General features: G+C 46.9%; 1 protein-coding gene across 5 annotated transcripts in view; it reads left to right on the forward strand.

Moving 5' to 3' along the window:
• The window catches only part of LOC103096610 (zinc finger protein OZF-like), a 117,447-nt gene that overhangs the window by 33,852 nt on the left and 57,415 nt on the right, over positions 1-26,180 (forward strand). For 2 of the 5 annotated variants that reach the window (XR_008918105.1, XM_056825075.1), the window contains exons 1-4: positions 13,707-13,908; positions 15,260-15,311; positions 20,414-20,540; positions 21,962-22,051. Coding sequence is in view for 4 of the 5 variants with exons in the window: in XM_056825075.1 (XP_056681053.1) it covers positions 15,279-15,311; positions 20,414-20,540; positions 21,962-22,051 (250 nt within the window). In the remaining variant the exon portion in view is untranslated. Of the gene's footprint in view, positions 1-13,704; positions 13,909-15,259; positions 15,312-20,376; positions 20,541-21,288; positions 21,608-21,961; positions 22,052-26,180 lie in introns of those variants that run through there. The other 3 variants (XM_056825083.1, XM_056825070.1, XM_056825073.1) reach the window with 3 other exon arrangements.

Raw genomic sequence — 26,180 nt, forward strand, 5'->3', positions numbered from 1 at the left:
ATTCTGTCTGATTCCAGGACAAGATATACACAAAAGAGCCATTACACCGAGCCAAAGAACAGCCAATCCAGGATGGATTGATGTACTTCTAGGCCAATACAAAGGTCTTGAACCTAGTGTGAAGACTTGAGCTTACTGTGTTTAACATTTGTTATGACATAGGCTTTCCTTGTGTCCACACTCACTCTGGAAATACTCACAGACGAGTATCCCCAAAACCTTGGCTCCTATAATCTGGTCCCTTTTCTGCCTTTCATAGTGCGGTAACTTTCTGTAGTCCTGGCTACTGACTGGGTAAAGGCATCATTGCTTAGATCATTTTAATTGGGCCCTGATTCAAGGACTTGTTATAGATTTATTTTTCTTTTACTTGGGATTTTTACACATACGACTTTGATTGTCTATATTTTCATCCAATATTTTCTTTTTTATTTGGATTTTCCTGATGTCTTTTTAATTTCTCTTGCCAATTGATTCATATACCTCATATCTCAGCCATGCATCCCTAAGTGATCTTGTATTTTTCAATCACCCTCTTAACGGGGGAATGTAAAAAATACCATTATTTTAAATTGCAAAGTTTAAATTTCCTATTTGAGAAGAATTTTAGGTAAAGAAAGATGATACCTCTCTGAATCCAGAAACTGAACTGTTGGAGAAGCCACCATAAAGATGCCTCCAGACCACAAGCAGCACAAGAATTGAACTTTGGGTGTAGTTGATTGAACATTTATTTGTAAGTATACTTTCATCCCAAAGGGAAAGTATACTTTCCCTAACTGTCTTTTTGTCAATGTGTCCTGCAATTATTGGTTTTGTTTTGTTTTTTTTCTCTTATCCTCAAATTATTGTAACCTTTAAATTGATTTATATTTTTATGATCCTTTGGTGAAGTCCTTCCCAAGAGGATCATACGAGGGATTGTAAAAATGGACATGAATCCAGCACTTCAATCCCCAGAAGTCCTTGCTCCACTTACCCAGAATTCTTTGTAATCTCACTGAATTCTCACCTGGGCCGAGAGCAAAATCATTATTTAAAGGGTCTCCGCCCATGGCAGGGTCTCTTCTCTTCCTGGCTCCTCTGGCAAACAGACGCATCTCATGATGTGAGTGAAAATTGGGTGGGCCTCATGGCCCACCTAGCACATGCTTCTCTTGCTTGTAATTTCTCTAACCCTTGACCTTTAATAAACCTCATAAAAATAATACTCCTTACAGAGAGAAACTAATTTCTACCTGCCTTAGCTTTTCCAAAATTTTAATCTTAACATTAGCATGGTTCTTTCCCTGAAATTTTTCTCAGTTTTATATTGTGGATTTCATGAAAATTACAATCTCTCTAAGGAGGGTGTTTAACAATACCAGGATCAACTCGGGATACATGGTTCAGTTATGGGGTTTTATGAGTCAGTTTATTAAAAGAAAAACCAAAAACATGAAAAGAAAAACAAATAGAAAAGGTTTTTGGAGAAAAAGAATTCAAAATAAGAATCAAAATATTTTAAAAATCTATGTGTATAAAAATTTCTTAGTAAATAATGAATTCATAAGAGAACCTTGTATTATGATCTAATTAAAGAAATTTTGGTCCCACAAGTCTGTGTGACAAAATGCAGTAATATTGCACCTGCCCATTAGCATCCAGGACTACAAAAAGTTTCCATATTATGAGGTTAATAAGGACTAGATTTCAGCAGCAAATGGGAAATAACATTCCCTGCCCTGATTATCCCTTTTCTCACAAGGATAGGGGAGCCAGGTATTGCCACCTAAGTGAGGTGCCTGGTAGAATGTGGCACAGGGGAAGACCTGTATCTGATGTATGTCTCATTCTTGAACCGCCAAGAAGTTCAAGTCCACTTAGCAAAGAATCTCATCAATCCCACTGAGATTGTTTGGTCTTCTTGACTTTGTGCTTCTTGACACTGTATAATGGCTCTTTTTTTTTAACTTCTCCTGGAATCAGGCATACTCATTAATCATAGTCCCATAACATTTATCATTAAATGGCAGGTTATCATAGTCTAAAGCTCTTGGGTATGCATTAATATTAGAACAAATATATTTTAGGGGGTTTTTTACTGCAAAATCAAAAAAAGATTAATATTGATTATAAGTATTTTTAAGTAAAAGAAATAAGAACAAGGGAAGAAAAACCCAAATATTCTGTTAAAATAAAAGAAAAAGCTATCCAGTGTGTTGCCAAAAGCAGTCTCCAGTTGCCCATGGATTTTTATCTCCAATGCTTGTGACAGAATATAGTAGATCAGTTTCAACAGAAGGTACACTCCTTAAGTAAGAGCAATGAATCCAAGAGTCCTTTTCTCCAATTTTTATAGCTGTTGGGAGTGGTTAACAATATTTGAAATGGACCTTGCCAGGAAGACTGAGTTGCTCCTGTGCACTAGAAATTCTTTATGTATAACTTGTCTCCTGGGTTCCAGTCTTGAAGTGAAAAGTCCATTGTTTCTCCTTGTACTGCAGCTCTGGATTGATGGAGTTCTCACAATTTGTTCTGCAATTCCTGTATGTAGGAAGCAGTAGAAGCATCTCCCCCTAGTAGTGATGTATATGCAAGACTAAAAAGTCTAAAAGGCTTGGTCTGTATATGCAGGTATCCAAAATGCATCTCAAATGGTGAGATGTGTAGATCTCCCCTGGGCCTGCTTCTAAAATAAAATAGGTCTAGGGGAGAATTTCAGGCTTTTTAAAATGTCTCGGTGCATATTTTTCCAATCATAGTTTTAATCTCTCTGTTCATTCTTTCAACTTGGCCTGAGCTCTGGGGATGATATGCTACATGGAATTTGGGAGTTATCCCTAGACAAGAATATACCTGGGATAAAACTGAATCAGTAAAATGACTTCCCATGTCTGAATCAAGATGTGCAGGCAGGCCAAATTGAGGAATAATCTCTTAAAATCACCTTGGCAACAAAAGCCACTGGGGCTCAGGCAGTAGGAAATGCTTCCAGCCATCTGGCCATTTGATCCACCATGACTAGACAAAATATATACTGTCCGACCTTAGGCAAAGTGATAAAATCAATTTGCAGATGCTTAAAAGTTGTGTAAGTCAGAGGACACTATTGACGTTCTTTGTGGTTGGACTCTGAATATATTAATTATGTGGTTGCCATGGATTTAATTTCTAAATCCCAAAATGAATTACTAAAGTAAATGGAGTTTATGGTATTTTATTTAAAATATTTACAGTAGAAGGAAGATATTCAGGAGTGAGAGAGAAAGAAAACTCTGGCTTCTTCTGATACTAATTAGAATCTCTAAGCCCCACCCAGGGGAAGAGAGTCTCAAGAAGATGGGCCTTACTTGGAGGCCTCACACCTCCAGAAAAGCAGGGACACTAAGTCAGCTTTTCACTTACCAACAGTAACAGTCTAAAAAAAGTCTAGGTGCTGGTCTTCTAGTCGCTGCTCCATCCTTCACTCCACGCCCACTCCAAGAGGACTGACTGGCCTCTTCAGTCTTTTTTTTTCTCTATTTAAAGACCTTTTTCTCTTGTGTCACCAACTCTAAATTTTCACAGCAAATGAGTAGGGAGACAAATGGGCTGGAGTTGGGAGATACATGAGGCAAGCAGACCCCAAATGGCATACTGGGGAATATTGGAGACATATTACAGAGGGAAAATCAACAAGAGATGCTACAAAGGTGACATTTTCATTCCTTGTCAATGGATAATAAGTAAGGTCTGGGGAAAGTAGAGAGAGCAAGTGATTTTTCAGCATCACTGAAGTCTAAATAATCTAACAACTGTAATTTTTAATTTGTTTTCTTATATCATTTAATATTGTAGGAAACTCTGCCAGAAACCCCTGAGTTTAAATCTGAGTTCAATTATTAGCTGAATAACACCAGAGAAGCCGCTAAACCCATCTCAGTCTGTGGCTTCCGAGGTTGTAACATATGGATTACAGCACTTCCCTCACATAGTTGTGGGGAGGGTCAAATGACCTGGTATTTGCAATGTGCTTAGCAAACTCATTACTTACATTTTGATGAGGGTGATGATGTCTAGATGGGAGAAAAGACCAAAAGGGCTGCCTGATCTCTGCTTCCCTCTTCCTAACAGAGTATATGGGATGTAATCATGAGTAGAGTTTCCCTTTTTGTCTTTACTTCTTAGCTCATTGCTGGTCTCACAGTAGGAAATGAGCAAATTCTGGTTAGACTGACTTAAATAAAGCACACCCAGAAGAGAGTCTGTTGTGGAAAGTATTAGACAGAAAGAGACCCAGAGAAACAGAGAGGCAAGCAGAAAGAGGTAAAGAGATGGGGAGAGAGAAATGGGAGAGAACAGACACATAGAGAGAAAGAGAAAGGGAGACAAAAAGGCAGAGAGAGATAGAGGAATGTATACAAAGTCAAGGAGTGACAAAGAGGGATGGAGAGATGAGAGAGAGAAAGACAATGACAAAAAACATCAGGAGGGGAGAGATCAGAAGAGAGACCCACTCAGAGAAAGACAGAGACACAGAGAGATCACAGAAGGCATTGAGGAAAGATGTACTGAAAGCTTGTCCATCACTGAAATTCTCTTATTCTACATACTATAACTTAAAACCTGGTCCTTGCATCTGAGAGCTTATGAGCACCAAGTACTGTGGAAGAATTTCTGGAAGGACGCCCTTGGTGACATCAGTAGTTGTCAATGCCTCCCTCCAACAAAGCCATTTCACTTACTCTGTATACGTTGACCATTCACTTACCACATTTTGGTTCTCTCAGAATGTAATGAAAGTTCCTTGAGAGCAAGGTTTTTTGTTGTGTTTATTTATTTGTTTTCGTTTGCCATTTCCAATCCTGAAGCTAGTCTCAAACCTAGAATCTGGCACACAGAGGGGGCGAAATAAATGCCTGATGAATGGAATGGAACTGTCTATTAGAGGAAGAAAAATCAAAGGCGGTGCAGGGAAATACGGGGAGAAAATAGAGAATATAGATTGTTGCTATTCATTTGAAGATTGAAAAAATCATTCCACAAGCAGAATAACACAAATATGGCTATCTCTCCAAGGATTACACCCAGTCAAGAAGAACAGAATTCTTTCCCAAAGGTCTGTCATGTATACTATTCTGTGTTTGCCTAATTTGCTTATAGTTTCCTTCTTTATATTCAGGTCATTCACCCATTCTGAGTTATCTTGGTGTAGGGTGTGAGATGTTGATCCAAACCTAATCTCTCCCACACTGTCTTCCAATTTTCCCAGCAGTTTTTAATCAAATAGTGGGTTTTGGTCCCCAAAGCTGGGATCTTTGGGCTTATCATAGACTGTCTTGCTGAGGTCACTTACCTTACCCAAGTCTGTTCCACTGATCCTTCTTTCTGTCTCTTAGCCAGTACCAAATTGTTTTGATGACCTCTGCTTTTTACAAACAAAACCAATGCAACCAAAATTAGAAGGGAAGCAATCAATTGAGAAACAATCTTCATTACAAAAACCTCTGACAAAAGGTCTAATTACTCAAATTTACAAAGAGCTAAGTCAATTGTCCAAAAAATCAATCCATTCTCAAATTGATAAATGAGCAAGGGACACGAATAGGCAGTTTTCAGTTAAAGAAATCAAAACTATTAATAAGCACATGAAAAAGTGTTCTAAATCTCATATAATCAGAGAAATGCAAGTCAAAACAACTCTGAGGTATCACCTCACACCTAGCAGATTGGCTAACATGACAGCAAAGCAAAGTAATGAATTCTAGCGGGGATATGGCAAAATCGGGACATTAATTCATTGCTGGTGGACCTATGAATTGATACAACCATTCTGGGGGGGCAATTTGGAACTCTGCCCAAAGGGCGCTAAAAGACTGTCTGCCCTTTGATCCAGCCATAGCACTGCTGGGCTTGTACCCTAAAGAGACAATAAGGAAATAGACTTGTACAAGAATGTTCATAGCTGCACTCTTTGTGGTGGCAAAAATCTGGAAAATAAGTGGCTGCCCTCTAATTGGCTGAACACATTGTGGTATCTGTTGGTGATGAAATACTATTGTGCTCAAAGGAATAATAAAGTGGAGGAAATCCATGTGAACCGGAACAACCTCTAAGAACTAATGCAAAATTAGAGGAGGAGAACCAGGAAAACACTGTACACAGAGACAGATACACTGTCGCACAATCGAATGTAATGGACTTCTCCATTAGTGGCAGTGCAATGACCATGAACAACTTGGAGCAAACTACCTAGAAAACTACTATCCACACCCAGAGGAAACACTGTGGGAGTAAAAACACCGAAGAAAAACAACTGCTTGACAACATGGATCGAGGGGATATGGTTGGGGATGTAGACTTTAAATGAACATCCTAATGCAAATACCAACAACATGGAAATAGATTCTGATCAAGGACACAAGCTATACCCAATGAAATTGCATGTTGGTTGAAGGATGAGTGGATAGAGGGGAGAAAGCGAAATAAAGTGATTATTGTAACCAAGGAAGAATGTTCTAAATTGACTAAATAAATTAATTCAAATGGAAAAAAAAATTAAAAAAGAACAGAATTCAAAGTCAGGTTCAGACACTTATTAGCTGTGTGATCCTGACCAAATAATTGAATTCTGCTTGCCTCAGTTTCCTCATTTATAAAATGAACTGGAAAACACTCCAGTATCTTTACCAAGAAAACCCCAAATGAAGTTGCAAAGCATCAGACACAATTAAATAACAAAAATGATACACAACACAAAGTGCATTTATATGTATTTGTCTATACACACCCATCTGTCTACATTTCACCTTCCTACTGTGTTCTCCATATATACACATTTATAAACATTCTCTGTCCTCACTATGCTGTAAAGCTCCCTAAGGGACAGAACTCTCACTTTTAGGTTTGAATTCAAAGGTGCATCTCCAACCTAATAGCACCTAATGAATGGCTGGTGGTTCCTTTAGTGGCACTGAAATGACCTCATTTTTCCCATGGCAGGTCAGCACCATGGATAGCACCATCCTCTTCCTATAGATTAAGAACCTGGAGCTGAAACGTTCAAGCACTTCCCTGGAGATATCCACAGCTTAGCACACTGTGTGGCATACAGTGTGTGCTTAATAAGTGTTTATATTAGTGGATTGATTAATACAATTAAAGTCAGATGGAGGATTTGAACGTAGATCTTTCTATTCCATCTCTAACTAAGGAAGCAAAAGAAGAGAGGAGAAGGGAATGAGGAGGATAGAGGAGAAAGGGAGGGAGGGGAGGGATAAGATAGTTCGTCAAAGGACTTCTTGGATTCTCTCTGTCTCTCAGAAACACACACACGTTAGTAGCCAGAGTGATAGCCTAGACTGCAGGAATAATTGGTTCAAGGCCATCTGCAATCCTGCTGCCTCCTTGTGCAGTGATTCTGGTGTGGAAAGGAAAACTAAAGCAAGTTTTGGTCATTCTGCCAATCAGGCGGAACAAACAGTAGTTGGAATGTTAGAAGATATTGACAAGAATGACAGTTGTTCAGGGGAGGGGCAACTGGGAGTGGCAGGTGGCGTCATGATTCTCACTTCCTGGCCCTCGAACTGGAAGGAGCCTCTCTCCCTTTCTCTACTCCTGAATTTCCCAACTGTGTGCTCTCCCTGGATTCCTGTGGTCATGTCATCGGACAGAAGGACTTAAGGGAAGCAGTTTGAACTGTAAGGCTGGTCTTTACTGGCATCAACCCGAAGAGACAGGCCCAACCAGCTCTGAAGGTCAGAACCTTTTGTTCCTCTTGCTATCTACTGCTAAGACTTTGAACTGTAAGAAAACTAGCACACATTAGCATAGATAGGAATAAAAGAAACCCTCCACCAGCCTCCGAGGTCTGACCTCAGCTCAAAAGCTGAGACTCAAACCTCACCTACAGAAATTGCGATTCCCTCTTCCCTGATACCTCCCCAATCCAAACTTGTTATTAAAATTTATCTTTCTTTAAATAACTGCAGTCAGAGAAGAGGACGATCATTTCACGGGACATAGAAGGAGCTGAACCTCAGGACAGCCATTCAACTAGAAGTGGTCCATAGTGGACCCCTGCTGGATAACGCATGTCTGGGGGAGGCTTGTCCCTCAGGAGGGTCCGTGCTTACCTGCTCTGGGGAATCTTCAACATTTGTCCATAGAGAAGATGTCCCCTCAGGCTATCCCAGTGGGCCCATTTCTTGGGAAACCCAATGTTCAAAGAGAGCCTCTCAGCAGAGGGCATCTTCCTCCTTTTACCTCTCCAGCAGCCGTATTCCCTCTCTCCCTTCAATGCCTCCATTCCCTGTGACAAAACGTTCCGTCTCCCCTCCTCTTCTATCCCAAACACATGTTCCCTAGAAGTATTACCCTGGGTCAGTCACTTATCCACTGGGGTCCCAGGCGCCTCTCGAAGGCTAGAAACTGCATAGGAGGTGATAACCTGGACTGCAAGATCCCTCAATGGAGAGCGCCGGATTCCAGGGAGATCCCAAGTCCTGCCTCTATTTTATATTTTGATGACTCATCGCTGTAGACGCTGACCTGATTGGGTCAAGCTTATTGGCCTGAAACTTGGGGGCTGAATGAACTGTGATGTGTGCCATGTCTCTAAGTGAGAGAAGTTGAGGACAACTGCTGAGGCTTTGACCCTGCCCAGAGTGAGAGAGGAAATGCGGCCTCCGGGGAGGGTCCATCAGCGCCTCAGCACTGATGCCTCCTTGTAGTGTGGGCTGGAGGGTCTGGGCTAAAGCTGCTTGGTCATGAGGCCCTCTCAGGGAGCTGCAACACAGCTTCCGGGAGGGGACCTAACACAGACCACTTTTACCTTGGGAAAAAGGTTGTGGGTAGACCAGAGAATGAGGGCAGAGCTAGAGGGCGCCAGAGACACCAGCTAGTCCAGCCACCTCATTATTCAGAGGAGAAAAGAAACCTGAAGAGGGTCTATGACGTTTTTAAAAACTAAATTCAAGGCAGAGCAGGAGCAAGGGATGAGAACAAACAAGAACTCATGAACTCTGGATGCCACCCAAATTACTATACTTCATTTCCCTCAAATGAACATGTCCTTTCCCATCTCCACACCTTTGCACAAACAAGGAAGAAAGCAAGCAAGGAAGGAGAAGAAGGAAGGAAGGGAGAGGGAAGGAGGGAAGGAGAAAGAGGGAGGAAGGGAGGGAGAGAAAGAGGGAAAGAGAGAGAGGCAGGGACGGAAGGAGGGACAGAGAGAGAGGCAGGGATGGAGGGAGGGACAGAGAGAGAGGGAGGGACGGAGGGAGGGACAGAGAGACAGAGACAGAGACAGAGACAGAGAAAGTTCTTTATCTTCAAGCTCAGCTTAGCTTAGCTCTCTGGGTAAAACCCCTCAAGGTAAGCTTACAGTTCAGCTAGCTTCTTTAGATCTTGGTTTTCCAATAGGCACAATCCTTGGCTAAACGGGTCAGAGGCACAGGTTGGGAAAATCCCAGGAATAGATGGATTTCTATCCTGAGAAGGTAGAGAGAACCTCTGTTGAGTTTGGGTCCAGGAAATGAACTCCTCAGAGCAACTGATCCTACCCAGAAGTCTCTCCTCCTGCCCATTCCAACTGCCTTCCTTGTCACTCAAGTCTCTTTCCCCAACATTTAAACCGTCTCTAAGTCAAATTCTATGACACTCCCGAACCCTATTTGCCCAGAAAACTCCCAGGGAAGGACTAGAGCAGGGAGGAATCTACTGCCCAGAGAGGGAATGTAGCAGCTGCTGGCTCTGCTCGAGAGCCCTTGAAGCTCCTCTCCTGACAAAAAGGCCCCATTTCTGGGTGAGGCCCTTCCTGGGCTCTCCCCAACTCCTGGGACTCCCTCTGGGTCAGGGAGCTCAGCAGAAGGCCAGGGGGGGCACCTCTGGGGTGGATACAACAGCCACAGGGGAGCTCTCTGGGTCTCCCCACCTATAGGATTCTGACTGTCCCTGGCAGGGACCCCGACCGTCCCTCCAACAGGCTCCCTTGATTTACACTGGCCTTCCAGCCCCTTCCTCTCCCCTCCCACCTCCATTCCCCTCCTCTGAAGCAGGGACACTGGGCTGAGCCTTGGCCAGGATCTTCCACGGTCTGACTCTGGGCTTCTCCAGGGCCTCTCTGTCTCCCTGCAGGGGATGCTCTTCCTCCTGCCTCTGGCCTCAGAGCTTCCTTCCAGTCCCAGCTGAATCCTGCCCAGGAACCAAGGATCTCCCCAGAACCCAGAGGGCTTCCCTCCCACAATGCCTCCCTCCATCCTAGCCGCACTGAACTCATTTGGACATGGCAGCTGAGGGGTCTCCTGGGTCAGACTGGGGGGGGGTGCCTGGAGGGTGGCTGATGGCTTCTCCCTTCCTTTGGGCTGAGCATTGCCTGGCACACACCAGGGTGTTCCTCCACACTGGCTGACTTGGGCTAAGAAGGGGGAGAGAAGAAGGAGCCAGAGAGACCTGGGAAGCCTCGAGGACTTGAGGCAGAAGGCAGTGAGCAGCACCAGGGCCCAACGTCTTCCCTAAAGATGGCACAGAACACGGGGACACCCTCAGGCTCTGTAAGGGGAAAAGAAGCAGAAGAAGAGGCTGGGAGTGTCGCCAGGCAAGCATAGAGAGCAAAGCCCCAATCGCTTGCCAGGAAAAAAGGAGTCAATGGCCATCCTTGGAGCTCACGTGTGCCCAAGGAGAAATCCAATATGGGATGGAGAGCCTGGGGAGGGGCTCTTTGTGCATGAAGTGCCCAAGGACCAAGGAATCACCCCCAAAGCTGAGAAGAGAGCCTGGAAGTGCTGTTATTCCTGCCTGGAATGTGGGGACCGACATGGTCAGGTAGGAAGGAGGAAGCAGCTTCACAACCCATCTTGTGTCAGAGCCAAGGAAGGGCCTCACTGGCTGAGGAGGCTCCTATGTGGGGCTGAAATGCACTTAGCTGGGCTGGGAGTCCATTGCTCCCAAAGGCCATCGCTGGGACTCCAGGCTCCCTCTAGAGGCAGGAAAGTAGCCCCAGTGAGTTCCTCTAGTGAAGCTCCTCCATCTTTTCCCAGCCTTGTCTCTGTAAGGCTTAAATTAGGACTCTTAGGAAATTCCCAGGTCTCTCTGGCTCCTCTCCCACTTCTTAGCCCGACTCAGGCAGTGTGAAGGAACACCCTGGTGTGTGCCAGGCAATGCTCAGCCCCAAATAAAATAAGGCAGCAGCTCTTGATCATTTAAGTTGTAATGAGAGTATAGTGGAGGTGTAAATTAATATTATCCCTTTAACCCAGAGAAAAGAAAACCTCTAGCAGCTTTGAACAAGGAACAATTTAGTTCAATTAAAATAGATAGTAAAAGAATATAGTAAAATGAATATAGTAAAGGAGAGAAATATAGGAAAAAGGTAAAGAAAATATCTTGATGTCTATACTCGTTATTCTATAACTACCCACATATACTACCTAAAACTGCCTATATGTAACTATACTACTGCTAATAGGGGTGTATGGGGTGCTCAGGGAGGGGTAGTATCTCTGGTATGGAGGGCTTGTCGTGCCCTCCTAGGCAGCTCTCCAGCCTCTGACCCCCACCTGACACCCAGCTCTCACGTGTGGCTCCCAGTAGCTGCTAGCATGCAGCAGCAGCCACACCCCGGGCAACGGCTTCGACAGGCCGGCCAAACCTTGTGAGGGTGGCCATCGGGTCGTCGACCCCTGGTGAACCAGGGCTTTGCTCACCCAGCATGTGAAGACTGCTTTGGCGGAACAGGTAGAAGAAACCAACAAGAAGGTTCAATGGCTGAGAGGGCGACGCAGCAAAGCACTGTGGAGTGCTCAGGGCGTGTTGGAGCACAAAGGACAACACAGCCATCCAGTGCAGCTGAGGAAGTCTCCAGGTGTAACGACTTTGGCCAGGCCTAAGTCTCTGCACCCTTATTTGGGGAGTTAGAAGGGACCCAGAGGGGCAGAGGTTTTCCCTTCTCTTCCCAGGCCAGAGGCTTCCCCACAGAGATCTCCATGGGGTGAGGGGCCACAGGGGTCACCCAGGGCCAGGCCTGTTACCCGCAGCAGGAGTGGGAGGCATCTTGAGAAGAGAAGAGGCCTGTAGGGGCAGATGAGCCCCTCCCTCTTCCTCCTCTTCTTCCCCCTCCCTTCTCCCATCCTCCCAGACCCCCAAGAGGCAGCAGGGCTTTGGGACCGCACATGGGATGGGCCCAGGCAGAATCCCCAGGGCTGAGGGTGGGAGCCCAAAAGCTCCAGGCAGGGAAGGAGCCTGTGTGTTCTCACAGAAAGGGGGGGCAGGGAAGTCTAGGGAAAGGGAGCCAAGGGAGGGTCAGAGAGGAGATAAAGGAAGCAGCCGCTGAGGGATGGGGCTTTTGGCCTCTAGGATCTCCAGAGAGCAGGACGTCTGGCTCTCAGGCAAGGGGCTGCTGGCAGTTGGCTGTCTGGGTTTTAGGGAGTTCGTTCGTTTGTTAGCGAATATTTGACAGGTAGAGTAGTGTAGGTTAGGCCGGCTGTGCCAGGCAGAAGAGCCTGTCCTGAGAAGACAGCTGGAGTCGGAGGTAGTCATTAGGGATGCTTTATTGGCGAGCCTGGTTGAGGCCGATTGACAGGGTAGAAGATGAATCATGTCTCTCTCCTCTTCTCTCTTCCATCTGACCTTCTTTCTACATGAAGCTGTGGATGAAGCTGCTCTGCTCCCTGTCAGACGCCTACGTTGAACCCTTCCATAGAGAAATGCCGGTGCTTAATGGGGCTTGTTTTGTATCCTGCAGCTCTGCTGGTTGGTCACTCTTTCAGGGACTGGTCAGTGGATTCTCCAGGATTGTCTCGTGGCACAGAGGGATCCCTGACTGGCCTCACTGTCTGCCTTCACTTCCTCTGCTCTGATTGCGGAAGCGACCCTTCGAGCTCAGCACTGAGGGGGGGGGGGTGGGGCAGCGCTGCTTCCCTCTTCCTGAGGAAGGCTTCTACCTTGTCCCGGGGCCGAGGACACTCCCGGGAGGCTTCCAGAGACACTCCATGTGATCAGAAGTGATGCCTCAACTTGCCAAGTGCTTTGTTTTTTGAACACTCAGGGCTAGACAACGAGGATTAAGAGACTTGTCCAGGGTCACCCAGCTAGGCAGTGTCTGAGGCTACATTGGAACCCAGGACCTGCCATCTCTGGGGGAGGCTCTCCATGCACTGAGCCTCCCAGCCCCGCCCCCCAGTGTTTTCCGTAGCCCGGGCTGTGATTGGTCCCTGGAAGCAATCATGTGACTTCTCTTCGCTTTGCTATTGGCACGCTCCATCCTACTCTGGTTCCCTAAGAGGGCAGCTGGCTGTCATTCCCGGCCCGAATCCCGCCTGGCGGGAGCCAGCAATGCTCTGCGGGCGGTTCCTTCTTCAGGCTTCGGCAGGGACAGCCAAAGGAAACTGGTCTCTGGTTTGGGCCTTCCCAGCTCGGGGGTCACCGCGAGAGTGTCCCGGAGAGGGTCCGGCGGGCCTCGTTCTCGGCTCTATTCCGGGAAGAGTCCATACAGGGCCCGGCTGGGTTGTTCCTCCAAAGGCTCCGCCTGCCGGGAGAGTCTTCCTGGGAAGCCCCAGCAGTGCGGGCCCTGGGAGGCGGGGCGGGGGCGGGGCCTCAGCCATTGGGATGAAAGAAGGGGCGGGGCCCCAGTGAGTGAGGGGGAGACGGGGCGGGGCGGGGCCTTAGTGAGTGAGAAGGAAAGGAGGGGCGGGGCAGGCCAGGCTCACAGCAGGTGTAGAGGGAGGGAGGGGGAAGGCGGGGCTCACGCCGGAGGCTGGAAAGGGAAGCGAGGGAAGAACGGAGAGGGGGAGGGTCAGCCCCTGGCCCAGAGCAGGCGGCGCGGAGGCCTCTGGGAAGCAGGAAGTGAAGGTGGCTCCTCCTCCCTCCTCCTCCTCCACTTCCAAGATTTTTCTCCTTTGGCCCCTTAACGGGCCGTAGAACTCCCTCCGCGCCGCGCCTCAAGTCTAGGTAATTATCGCGTGGAGCCGGGGGACAGCGGGAAGGCGGGCCCGAGTGGGAGGGGCCGGAGGTAGAGGAGCGGGAGGCGGAGGACGTCTCTCCCCGCGGCCAGGGTACAGCCACGGGTAGTGTGTGTGTGTGGACTCTTAGGCTGGACTGAGTTCGAATTCTGCCTTTACGGGTCTCTCTTGGCCCGACCCCTTCCCACCTGTGCCTCCTGGAGCCCAAAGCCCGGAGCCCCGCCCCTTCCCCACGCCCGGGACACTGCAGCTGGGCGGGGCTGGCTGGGGCGGGAAAGTAAGTCGGGCCCCAGCAGAACTTGGCTGGCAGGGCAGAGTTCGAATCCTCTGCGGGGCACTCTGTATTCCCCGGGCTGCTCTGGTCTCACAGGGGTCGACTGTGGCCTCCGGCTTCTTCTTCGGGATCTTCTTTCTTGTTTAAACGACCTGCCTGGAGGGGGTGTTCCGGGAGGGGGCGGGGCAGTACCGGATGCAGTTTTGGGACCCAGGAGTCCTGCCTCCCAGCCTCAGGCACCCCAAGTACGGTCTATTCAGGCTAAACAGGCAGTAAAGACCAGAGAGAGGGCGGAGACTGAAGAGGAGTTCAGGAGGGCTTTCTGAGGCGTCGAGATTGTCCTTTGGACTGTAGGGAAGCCCGGAGGGCCGAGGTGTGAGCAGGGGAGGGACAGCCAGAGAAGGTGCTCCTGGCCAAGAGGCTGGTGTGTCCCTGGGCAGAGGGGGTGCCAGGGAGGAGGGGGAGGGGCCATTAGGGCTGGGAGACCAAAGAGCATCCTGGGGAATTTGATTGGGGGGGGCAAAGGGAGGAGGAGGGCCTTCTGCAAGAGGAGGCAAAGGGAGCCCCTGGGAGAGTGCAGGCCTGCCTGGGGAGGTTCTGGGTTCCAGGCCTGCCTCAGAGCCTTCCTGTGCTCTTGGGGGCTCCCCAGCTCCAGAGGGTTCCCGGCACCCTCCCCAGCCTCTAGGGAGACCCCAGCACCCCCTCCTCCTGTTCCCCCAGGCTCAGCCGCCCTGGGAGCCCCCGAGTCTCCCCAGGGTGCTGCCCGCCTTGCCAGGAGCTCTGTTGACCTTCCCAGACTTCCCTGCTCTGCCTGGGCCCCTCCAGTGGAGGTGGGGGAGGGGAGAAGAGGAGGAGCAGAGGGAGGGGCCCAGCTGCCCCCCAGACCCTCTTCTCTTTCCCGACTCTCCCCTGAGGGCAGAGCAGGGAGGTCTGGTGGGCAGAGTTGTGGCCGGAGCTCCATTCAGGGGCCCTAAAGGGGGGGCAGGACCGTGAGGGGAGCACGAGGCCGGGAAAGCCGGGGGAGCTTCACGGGGGACTCACTGGGGCTGCTTTGCTGCCTCCACAGGGAGCCTGGAGTGCCCGGGATGGCCCTGCAGACGGACAGACTCCCAGCCCAGGTAAGTGCATTCCGGCCCCCCAGGGGAGCCCCCTCAGCCAGGGCAGCCCTTCCCTGGCTCTGATTGGAGGGCTGGGAGGCTGCGGCCTCCTTCCTGCTGCCCATGTGTGTCCTCGCAGCCCAGGCAGGAGAAACAGCCTGGTGAGTGGCAGGCTCGGCCCAGTGTGTCTGTGTCAGAAGAGGGGAGAAGAAGGGGCTGGAGGGTCCTTGTAAGCCAGGGGAGCCTGTTGGAGGGACGGTCGGGGTCCCTGCCAGGGACAGCCAGAATACTAGAGGTCAGGAGCCCCCGAGAGCGCCCCTGTGGCTGTTGTATCCACCCCAGAGGGTGACCCCCCCTACCTTCTGCTGAGCTTCCTGACCCAGAGGGAGTCCCAGGAGTTGGGGGGAGCCCAGGAAGGGCCTCACACAGAAATGGGGCCTTTTTGCCAGGAGAGGAGCTCCGAGGGCTCTCGAGCAGAGCCAGTAGCTGCCTCAGGCCTTCTCTGGGCAGTAGATTCCTCCCTGCTCTAGTCCTTCCCTGCAGGGACCGGCTGGAGAGAAAGGGGCGACTTCCTGACTCTCTGGGAGTTTTCTGTGCAAGTAGGGTTGGGGGGTCCTGAGGGAGACGTCCTGGGCTTGTCCCGAAGGCTCAGGGACAAAGAATGGGGCACAGACAGCCTGGAGGGCTTCGAGGTCTGCTAAAATCTGCTTTCAGCAGTCTGTGTAACAGTGCTCTGGGGTGAACGTTCTTATTCTCCCCATTTCGCTGTTGGGGAAACTGAGGCGAGCAGAGGTTAAAATTCTGTGCAGTCATTTTTCTGTTTTAAGGAATCTTTGGTTTGAGATTTCTTCCACAAATGACTAATCAGGAAACATAGTTCACGTGGTTGCTCAGTAAAGTCTAGACCAGATTGTTCACTTGGGGAGGGTAAGGGAGGGGCGGAGACTATTTGGAACTCAATTAGAAACATGATAGAGTTAACTTTTGCCTGTAATTGGGTAGAAAATAGAATGTTGTTCTGCATCATCTCCCTGTCGCTGTGAGGTGTGTCTGAGCTGTCTCTTCCCTTCTGATCCTGCGATCTTTCACATTAAGCTCACATTTCCTTAAACCCCGTCCAGTAGGGTATGGTGTAGACTTATGCTCTGAGCCCCATTTCCTGCCAGTTTTCTTTGTAGCTTTTACCAAATAAGGAATATTCTCCCAAATCGCTGGTTTGCCCCTTGACAGGAGGGACTTCCTTTAGCCTGTCCCATTGCTTTATCTCCTTCTTGTCCTACCAGAACCCCAGGTTTAGGACGACGGCTGGCCTGTGCCCTGCTCTGAGCTCTGCTGTGCTGCTCCTCAGCTATCCTGGCTCCTTTTCACCATTTTCCCTGCTATGGCCAATCTTTTGTTGGGGGTTACATGATGTGAGCCTCTTCCTGCCTGGCTGGGAAACTGGCCCGCCTGTGCCTGCTGCTTAGCTGAGCTGAGGTTGACCAGAAGCACAGTCAGATCCTGAACCTGCTGGAAGGAGTTTTCTCCTCATTGTCGGTCTCAGGCCCTCCCTGGGTCTCATCTGCAAACTGGGTCCGTATTGATCCATCACTTCTGGCTTCCTGGTTCTTTTCATTGCTCACAGCTATTGGGAAGGAGTCGGACCCCTTTCAGGGAACTTCCTCCGTCCCTCTTCCCCATCCCGACTTGGCCCTTCCCTAATCTTTTCTCCAGTTAGAAAGCAGACGACCCCACACTGGATTGTTTCCTTTGCCTTCATTGGTCTGATTTAAATCATCTCTTTGAAGGTAGGTCAGTCTCTTCCCCTGATTTTGAGGTCCAGCCCAGGAAAGCGCCTGGTCCATATTGGCCAGGCAGTCGTCATCCGTTAGTAAATGGATGTGCTCCGAAGAGCAGAGCTTTGAGATTCCGCAGACCTTTCAGCTTTCACTGGTCACAGTTAAGCTCTCCATGTTCTACATTGGCCTGGAAATCTGGTCCCTGGGTCAAAGCTCTCCCCGTGCTCCAAATGATACACTGGACATTCCCCCCCCTTGGCCGTTATTCTTGCGTCTAGGAACCTGGCCTCCTGGATTCCTTCAGCTGCAAACTTTAGAAAAAATCCCTTACTTTTCTGTCTTAGAATTGATGGTAAGCATCTGTTGTGAGGCAGAAGATGACTAAGAGGTAGGCAATTGGGGGTAAGTTGCTTACCCAGGGTCACATAGTAGTAAGTGTCAGAGGTCATATTTGAACCCAGCACCTTCTGTCTCTAGTTCTAGTTCTCTATTCACAGAGTCACCTCACTGCCCCAAAATGGAAAAGATTTTTTTGTTTTTTAAACCTTACCTTCCATCTTAGGATCTGTTCTAAGATAAATGAGTGATGAGGGCTAGTCAGTCAAAGTTAAGTGACTTACTCAGGATCACATAGCTAGGAAGTGACTGAGGTCACATTTGAACTGTGAAGATTAAATTAACACTCCCCTGATTGTGAAAATGAAATTAAATCTCCCCTGCCCATTTATACATTTAATCACGAAAAATGTAAACTCCATAATCATTTGAGTAGGGGATATTTGTGACCCATAGGTGAGATAGTGGGTGATGAATCAGAATTGATTGAATGCCCCCTTGGGCAGTCCTAAGCAAAAGTTCAGCTGTTTTGGGGTCATGTAAAGGTGGCCAAAGGCACAGGAAGTGATGCAAAAGAAGTGTCTTTAAAAAGGAGTTACAACTTCCTGTGGGGGTTCTTCTGGAGTACTGAGTTCAAGGCTGGTGAAAGAATCTGCTTACTGGTCCTGAGTTCTTGGAGCTGGTGTGATTTTTCTTAAATCTCTCCCTTTGAACTACAAGGTGGGTGAGTGAAAAAGGCTGACTTCTTTCCTGGATTTTCTGAAGGGACCAGCCTTAGGAGAGACCTAACCTATTGAGAAAGACTTCATGTATCCCCAGATCCTTGGCTCTAGGCCAGGGCCCCTCCGGCTAAGGAATACTTAGCCCTGCTTCGGTTGAGCCCCAGGCCAGAGCAAAATACTTAGTGTGTAGGTTAGTATAAGGAAAGGCCTGCGGTCCCTATATATTTTACCTGTGGATAATAACCTGAGAAGGAGAAAGGAGAGTGAAGGAAATAGGTGAATAATAAAGACTCGGAGACAAAACATTAAAAGACATGGGGAGAGGCGCGATCTCCGTTATTATTTCCCACTGATAAGGGTGGCACAGAATTAATGGGAAATATGAGGAATAAGAAAACTTGTGGGGAGTATGAACTCCTTAATGCCTTCTATGGACAAGAGTGTCCCAGGATGAATAGAAAGCATGGGTGCAACAGCGTCATGAGGAAAGAGAGATCAGGAGAAAAAGATAGGACAGAGTACTCTGAAGATCCAGGGAAGTAAGAGAGAGGTTCATGCGTGTTCCCCAGTATTTATTGGAGGTTTTAGGAATGTGGATTGGGAGGTGATCAATGAACAGGTAATATGGCATAGGTTTTAACATTGGTTGAATTGACAATGACAAGATCAAAGAGGTGGAGATTAACCTGACATGCGCCTTGTAAAGGGGTCCAACAAGGTGTGAGCTAGGCCCCTGTCGCCCCTGAGGAATTCTCTTGCCCTTTGGACTGTAACTTCTATACAATGATCATTAATTGAGTTGACCATGTACCTGGCAAATGAATATATATGATGCAGTATCAGAACATCAACCATACTTCCCCCATGCTAACATGTCTGGTATGCTACAGTTCGAAATCCTATTCTCTCTCTGATTTTCTTTCTGTCACTCTATAGGATGAAGGTTGAGAGATATGGATAACCTTTTTCTTTTTTTTTTTCAGTTTTCAACTATGGCTTGATGGTAAAATCTTTGATAACAAAAATCATCCAATGTGAATCTATGCTACCAAATCATTCTAGATGTTTGTGTCTGTCCTAGTTATGAAGCTGAAGTTTTATGCTACAAGTTTAGGAATGTTCTTGTTGTTGAATTACTTGCTCTTCTTTTGCTAAAATAACTTATTTCTATGTTACCCCAAGATTAGTCTTCATTCACAAAAGGTTTTGGGTAGTATGTTACCCTATGGAACTCCAACAAATCTTGGTTTCACTGTTATAGCATGAATGGTACTTGTCATGTTTTTGAAGTTAGAGAATAGAAATGAAATTGGGTGTCTATCTCTTCTCCTCCAGTCCTTAATATGATTCTTGATAATCTCCTTCACATTCAAAATCTGTATCTGAACAAGCCATATAATTCAACTTATCTATGAAATCATCCTCATTTATCAACCCCTAAGCTTGCATGAGTCTTCCAATGGTATGCTGCTTGTTCTGTGCCCAAAGAATAATCCCTCATCATAGTCTTGATAAGATTTTGTTTGCACTTGTTCCAGTTACTCAATCTTCTCACTTGTATCCCATATATCCCCTTTTTTGTCTTCCTTCTTCATAAAACTTATAAGATTGATAAGGCATTTGTTCTAAATCATCTTCATTCATTATAATTATGCTTCTGGTATTCCTTCTGATTCAGCATCTGAATCTGAGTCACTGAATCCAATCACTTTGTTCTTTGGATTCTACTCAATGCCAGGTAAAGTTTTGTCAGATGCTGGCAACTCTGGCTCTGTGTTTTGATCTAAGCCCATGTCACCAGCTTCTGTGTTTCTCAAATCAGTTTCAGGTAGTTTGTCATTACTAGGCTATAGAATTTCATTATGAATTTGTAAACTAGATGGTATGGGTTTAGCTTCTTCTTGTAGATCTTGTACACTGAGGCAGAACGGCTCAGGCTCTGGCACAGTGAGGACTCACACTGAAGCTGGCTTCCCAGGGACAGAGCAACAGGGCCACAGATATGTGAATGACACCTGCGTCCCAGGGCTGTGGCCCTTGGGATCCAAGCTGCACTGGAGGTCCCTAGAGATTTACCTTCACACAACAGAAGCTCCTCAGCTTCCTTCAGGAGCATCCTGGGCTCCTACAGACTCAGCTTCTAGTGCTGACACTGACACTGACAATGGGCGGGACTTTGGGCCCCTCCCTTCTCTGTGTGTCAGTTTCCTCCTGTAACTGACCAGAGGTGGGCTCTTCATTCTGATGTAGATTTCAGCCCTCTGTGCTCTGCCTTGGGCTCCTCTAGGAGGTGGTGACATTCCAGGATGTGGCTGTGGACTTCACGCGGGAGGAGTGGCGCCTCTTGCCCCCTCCCCAGAAGGAGCTGTACAAGGAGGTGATGCTGGAGAATGTCCGGAACCTGCTCTCTGTGGGTAAGGAGCCTCTCCCTGCTGCCCGAGTCTGCCATCCAAGAGAATGTTGCCCTCAGCAGGAAGCAGGGTTGGGAGCAGTTTTCAGTCAGGAGGAAGGGAAGAGGGCTGGTATGGCAAGTCCCGGAGTCAGGGCCCTCCTGCTGCCTGGTTCTCCTGAAAAAGGACTTTGCATCATGTAATGGGACCTTGTGGCCTCCCTTTGGTGCTCCTGAAGTCTGAGATCAAATGTGTGATGGAAAATCTCAGACATGGAGGTGATCTCAGAGCTGATCCTGTCTTACCTTGCCCTGCCCTGGCCTGGAATTGAGTGTCCCAAACCAGTCTGGGAAAACAGTTCAGGAGGGTTTTCCTCCTACCTTCTACCCCTTTATAGTAGATCTACTATTGGGAATCTTTTTCTCTAACCAGCATAAACTCGTAGCTCACAGCTCCTAGGTGTCCCCAGGAGATCAGGCTTGCCTTTAGTCTTCCCTCCTACTGCCCTAAGCCTCCAGCAGAGCCAGTGAGGAAAGGAGGGAAGGGATACAGTGCTCATCACACCTGAGGGTTTTCTCTGCAATGTTAATGCACTTCGTCCTTACCTTCATCTTCCTAATTCAGTGACACAATTACCCCCATTTTACAGATGAGGAAATAGATTCAATTAAGTGACTTGTTCTGAGGCATCCACATGGGAGCTGTATATGTTGAAATGTAAATTGAGGCCTTCCTGCCTCTAATCTCAGGTCCATGCCCCCTTCCTTTCTAGCTGCCTCTCATTTCCAGATGATGGAATACTATGAACTGAGTCCAACTTTCTCATGAGAAAATGCCCCAGAACCTAATGTTCTGCTTCCAGATTGATTCTACAACCTTCTTCCCCCTTCCTCTTCCCTTCCCCACAGTAACTGTGGAGACTCCTCCAGGAGTCCCAGTAAGCCTCCTGGAGGCCCTGCCTGCCCTCCTCTGTGATTGTCGGTTTGAGTGGCCTGGCTGAGAAATGGCATTGGGCCCAACAAGGATTGTTGAGTTCCCTGGGGAGAAGAGACAGAGACTTCCTGAGAGAAGAGTCCATGAAGCTCAGAGAGGTCAGGGAGGGAGGAACATGCAGGGTGATGGGACAAAGGCCAATCCCTCAAGGTCCCTGTGTCTGGGGCTTCAGATTGACCTGGAACACTGACCCTTGGACCCATTGTAAGAGTTTCTGCCAGAATGGTCCAGAACAGGATGGGGGTGGTGGAGGGGCTGTTGCTCATTTGAGGTCTCCCAGAAGGCTAATAGGCACATTCTGCCCTGGGCTCTGGTATTACAGATACTGAGAGGTGAGGATAGACTCCTCTGGGAACACCATGGAGAGTGTCTGAGTGGAGTCACTGGACTCCCCTACCTTTCCCTAAGAAAACTCAGTTTATCTCCATATTTCTCCCTGCTTCCATGCCCAGGTCTTTCAGCTCCCCCAGAAGACATGATCTTGGAGCAGAGAGAAGCCCCATGGATGCTGGAGCAAGAAGGCCTGAAGTGCTGTTGTCCAGGTGAGGGTGGGGTAAAGAGGTGTGGGAGAGCGGGGGTGACTAGAGATTTAGGTGCTCTGATGAAGCCATGACTAGATTTGAGGGCAGGAGGAAGTCAAAACCCCAGAGCCTCAGTTTCCCTATCTGTAACATGAGGCTGTTCTACTGCATTTCCTATCTACTCCCTTCAGTGGATCAGTCTGTGACCCTCTATGAGGCCAGTGTTTGGAACTGAAGGGCCTGGAAGTCTATTTCAGGTGCCAGAAAAGCTGAGCTTATCCCCTCAGAGCTATTTAGTATCCAGAAATATGTATGAGTGCTTGCTCTGTGCCAGGTCCTGTGATGTTATGAGGGACATAAAGGGCTCCCGTGGACATCCACTGCCCTCATGGAGCTCACCGTCTGCTGGAGCAGACACCATGCCCATAGTTCTGTAAAAGCCCTCTAGATCCCAGCTCCAGGGCAGCCAATCAAGAGAGAGAAGGCTCTAAAGGGAAGGAGCACTAGAGGGGTCTAATGCAGGGAGGTGGTCTGGGGCTTCAGGAGAGCCAGACTGAGAAATTTGGGGGAAAGGATAGCAGAGAAAACAAGAGAAAGGCACCGATACAACTCACTGCAAATGATGATCTCTAGCAGTTTAGCCCTGAAATGAGGACAGATGTTGGACAGTATCTCATGGGGAGGAAGAGATCAAGTAGGAGTGTTTGGAGCATTGGGGAGAAATGGTTTATTGGTTCTCAGAGGAAGAGAGTCATTAGTGTTAAGATTAAAATTTGGGGAAAACTGAGGCAGGTAGAAATTAGTTTCTCTCTGCAAGGAGTATTATATTTTTAGAGGTTTATTTAAGATTAAGAATACACAAGTAAGAAAAGCACATGCTAGGTGGGCCGAAAGGCGCAATTGAATTTCACTCACATCATGAGAGACGTCTGCTTGCCAGAGGAGACAGGAAGAGAGAGCCTGCCTACGGTGAAGACCCTTTAAATCATAATTTGCTCTCGGCCCAGATGAGAATTCAGTGAGATTACAAAGCATTCTGGGGAAGTGGAGCAAGGACTTCTGGGGATTGAAGTCCTGGATTTAAGTCTGCATTTTTTACATTTCACCGTGTGATCATTCTTGGAAAAAATTAATTTTTTTCCCAAAAGGATCATGAAAACATAATCAACTTAAAGATTACAATAATGCGAGGATAAGAGAAAAAAAAAGAACAAAACCAATAATTGCTGGACACGTTGACAAAAAGCCAGTTAGGGGGCAGTCCCCTTTGGCATGAAAGAATACATACAAATAAATGTTCAATCAACCACACCCAAAGTTCATTCTTGTGCAGCTTGTGGTCTGGAGGCTTCTTCATGATGTCTTTTCCAACAGTTCAGTTTCTGGATTCAGAGAGGTATCATCTTTCTTTACCTAAAATTCTTCTTAAAAGGAATTTAAACTTTGTAAGTTAAATAATACTATTTTTTACATTTTCCCGTGTTGTGGGTGATTGAAAAATACAGGATCACTTAGGGAGGCATGGCTGAGGTATGAGATATATGAACCAATTGGTAAGAGAAATTAAAAAGTCATCAGAAAAATACCAATAAAAAATTTCTGGATGAAAATATAGACTATCAAAGTCTTATGTGTAAGAATTCTAAGTAAAGGAAAATAAATCTATAACAGGTCCTTGAATCAGGTCCCAATTAAAATGATCAAAGCAATGATGCATTTACCCAGTCAGTAGTCAGGACTACAGAAAGTTACCGAACTATGAAAGGCAGAAATGGGGACCAGATTATATGAGCCAAGGTTTCGGGGATACTTGTCTATATTTTCAGAGTGAGTGTGATCACAAGGAAAGCCTATGTTGTAACAAAATGTTAAACACAGTAACCTCGAGTCTTCATACTAGGTTTAAGACCTTTGTATTGGCCTAGAGGTGCATCAATCCTTCCTGGATTGGCTTTTCTTTGGCTCTGTGCAATGGTTCTTGTGTATATCTTGTCCTGGAATCAGACAGAATCATTAAGCAAAGTCCCATAATTTTTTTAAATAAAAGTCTTTAAAAAATTTAAAAATATAGCTTATAAATCATTGACAGTGTGTCAGCTAAGAGAATATAGAATGCAAGGCTTTCTCACCAAAAATGAGATCCATTTCCTCTTCATATCTGGCCATGATCCACTGTGAGTGAAAGCAAATGAATTGAGCAAGGTAACATTTTTAATTTTTAAAGAACAGTATTACAAATATGTAGATATCAATATCCCCAAAATTCTCAATAGCCTAATTTATTACAATAGCAAACAAATACTATCATATTTATACAAATTGCTGTGTGGCATTTTTAAAAGCCTATGAATTGATGGATATTTGTGGAGCTAATACCCCCATTTGTTACCAGCTGGTAGAAATGAGTCTTGAGTGATGAGCCGGATGTGCTCCAGGGCTAGAGTTTGTTGGGCAGGCAGGTCACCAGGTGATTGCAATCTAGGTTGAATCAGGTGGACCAGGTGAGCGAGAGAGAACACTGGGGTGGGCAGGGCAGGGCCGGGACAGGAATGCAGACAAGCAGCAGAGCCGGGAGCCTGAGAAGGGCCAAGATGAGTCAAAAGGCCAAAAAGGCTTGGAGAAATGCGGCTTAGAAATCATTATCTAGGCTATCTTTCTTTAAAGAAAATTGAGTCTTTTGTCCCTTCATGGTCGCCAACTGTTAAGATTAAAATTTGGGGAAAACTGAGGCAGGTAGAAATTAGTTTCTCTCTGCAAGGAATATTATATTTTTAGAGGTTTATTTAAGATTAAGAATACACAAGTAAGAAAAGCACATGCTAGGTGGGCCGAAAGGCCCAATTCAATTTCAGTCACATCATGAGAGACGTCTGCTTGCCAGCAGAGACAGGAAAGAGAGAGCCTGCCTACGGTGAAGACCCTTTAAATCATAATTTGCTCTCGGCCCAGATGAGAATTCAGTGAGATTACAAAGCATTCTGAGGAAGTGGAGCAAGGATTTCTGGGGATTGAAGTCCTGGATTCTGTGACAAGGAAATCACTTTTAAAAGACTGATATATATTAATTTAAGGTCGCCAAGGAATTCAGCTATGTAATTCCTAAATGAAAACTCAGGTCAGCCGTCAACCTTTTATAGAGTTTAATTACAGACAGGAGGAAGAAAGGAATTAGAGATAGAGAGAGAGAGGGAGAGAGAAAGGGGAGAGAAGGGAATAGGGCTTAAATACCCCTTCTGTTTAGGCTGGGCCAAAGGGCCCAAGCCCTTAGATAGCTGGGGCAAAGAAAAGAGATCAGTCCCTATTACTCACGTGACCAAAATGGAGAAACAGTCTCAGAGGCCCCCACCTTCAGCTTCCTTCAGAGCAAGCTTCTCAGAGCACCTCTCCAACCACTCAGCGCCAAAACTCTCCAACCCCCCCCTCAGTCCTCAGACCCCCCTATCTTTAAGGAAACCATCCAAGTTCCCTTCCCTCAGTTCTCACATCTACCAATCACTGTCCATCAATTTCCCTGTGCCAATGGAGGCTCTAGCTTAACCCAGGACCGCCCAGAGGTCTCTGGCCTTGCACATGTCTGTTGAAGGTCATATTCTCAAATAATTAAATCTTTGATCCTTTGCTACAGCCCTTCCTAAATTCTGTTACCTTGAGTAGGGTAGAGATTGGAATAATTAAATTTTGATCTATGCTGCAGCCCTTCCTAAATCCTGTTAGGACTGAGTAGGGTGGAGATTGATTCCAAGTATCTCCATTGTATCAATTCTAAAATCAATCATGACTCAAATTCCTGTTCTATGCTTAAGCATAGGTCAAAGTCCTTTCCATTGTTCAGCAAAAGGTTTCTGTTCTAAAGTAATCTTAAGAAGGGAGGAGGAGGAACCTCCCATGCCAATGGGGTTCACATTCCAATAGACTATCAGTAAGAAATTTTCCAAGTATGAAATTTCCCAATGGTGAAATTTCCAACATTTATAAGTCTAAGGAATTTTAAGGTTTACAATTCAAGTCTCCATTTTTTACATTAGCTCATTAGTGTGAAAAAGGCTGAAGATGAAAGAACAATGGGGGCCCTTCTGGGGGGGGGGATAGACAGGTATTGATGAGAGATGTGATGGACTTGTTTGCCCATGTAAAGAGATTTTCTTAAGTA

Source organism: Monodelphis domestica, chromosome 1 (assembly GCF_027887165.1).
Source record: "Monodelphis domestica isolate mMonDom1 chromosome 1, mMonDom1.pri, whole genome shotgun sequence".
Lineage (NCBI taxonomy): Eukaryota > Metazoa > Chordata > Mammalia > Didelphimorphia > Didelphidae > Monodelphis > Monodelphis domestica.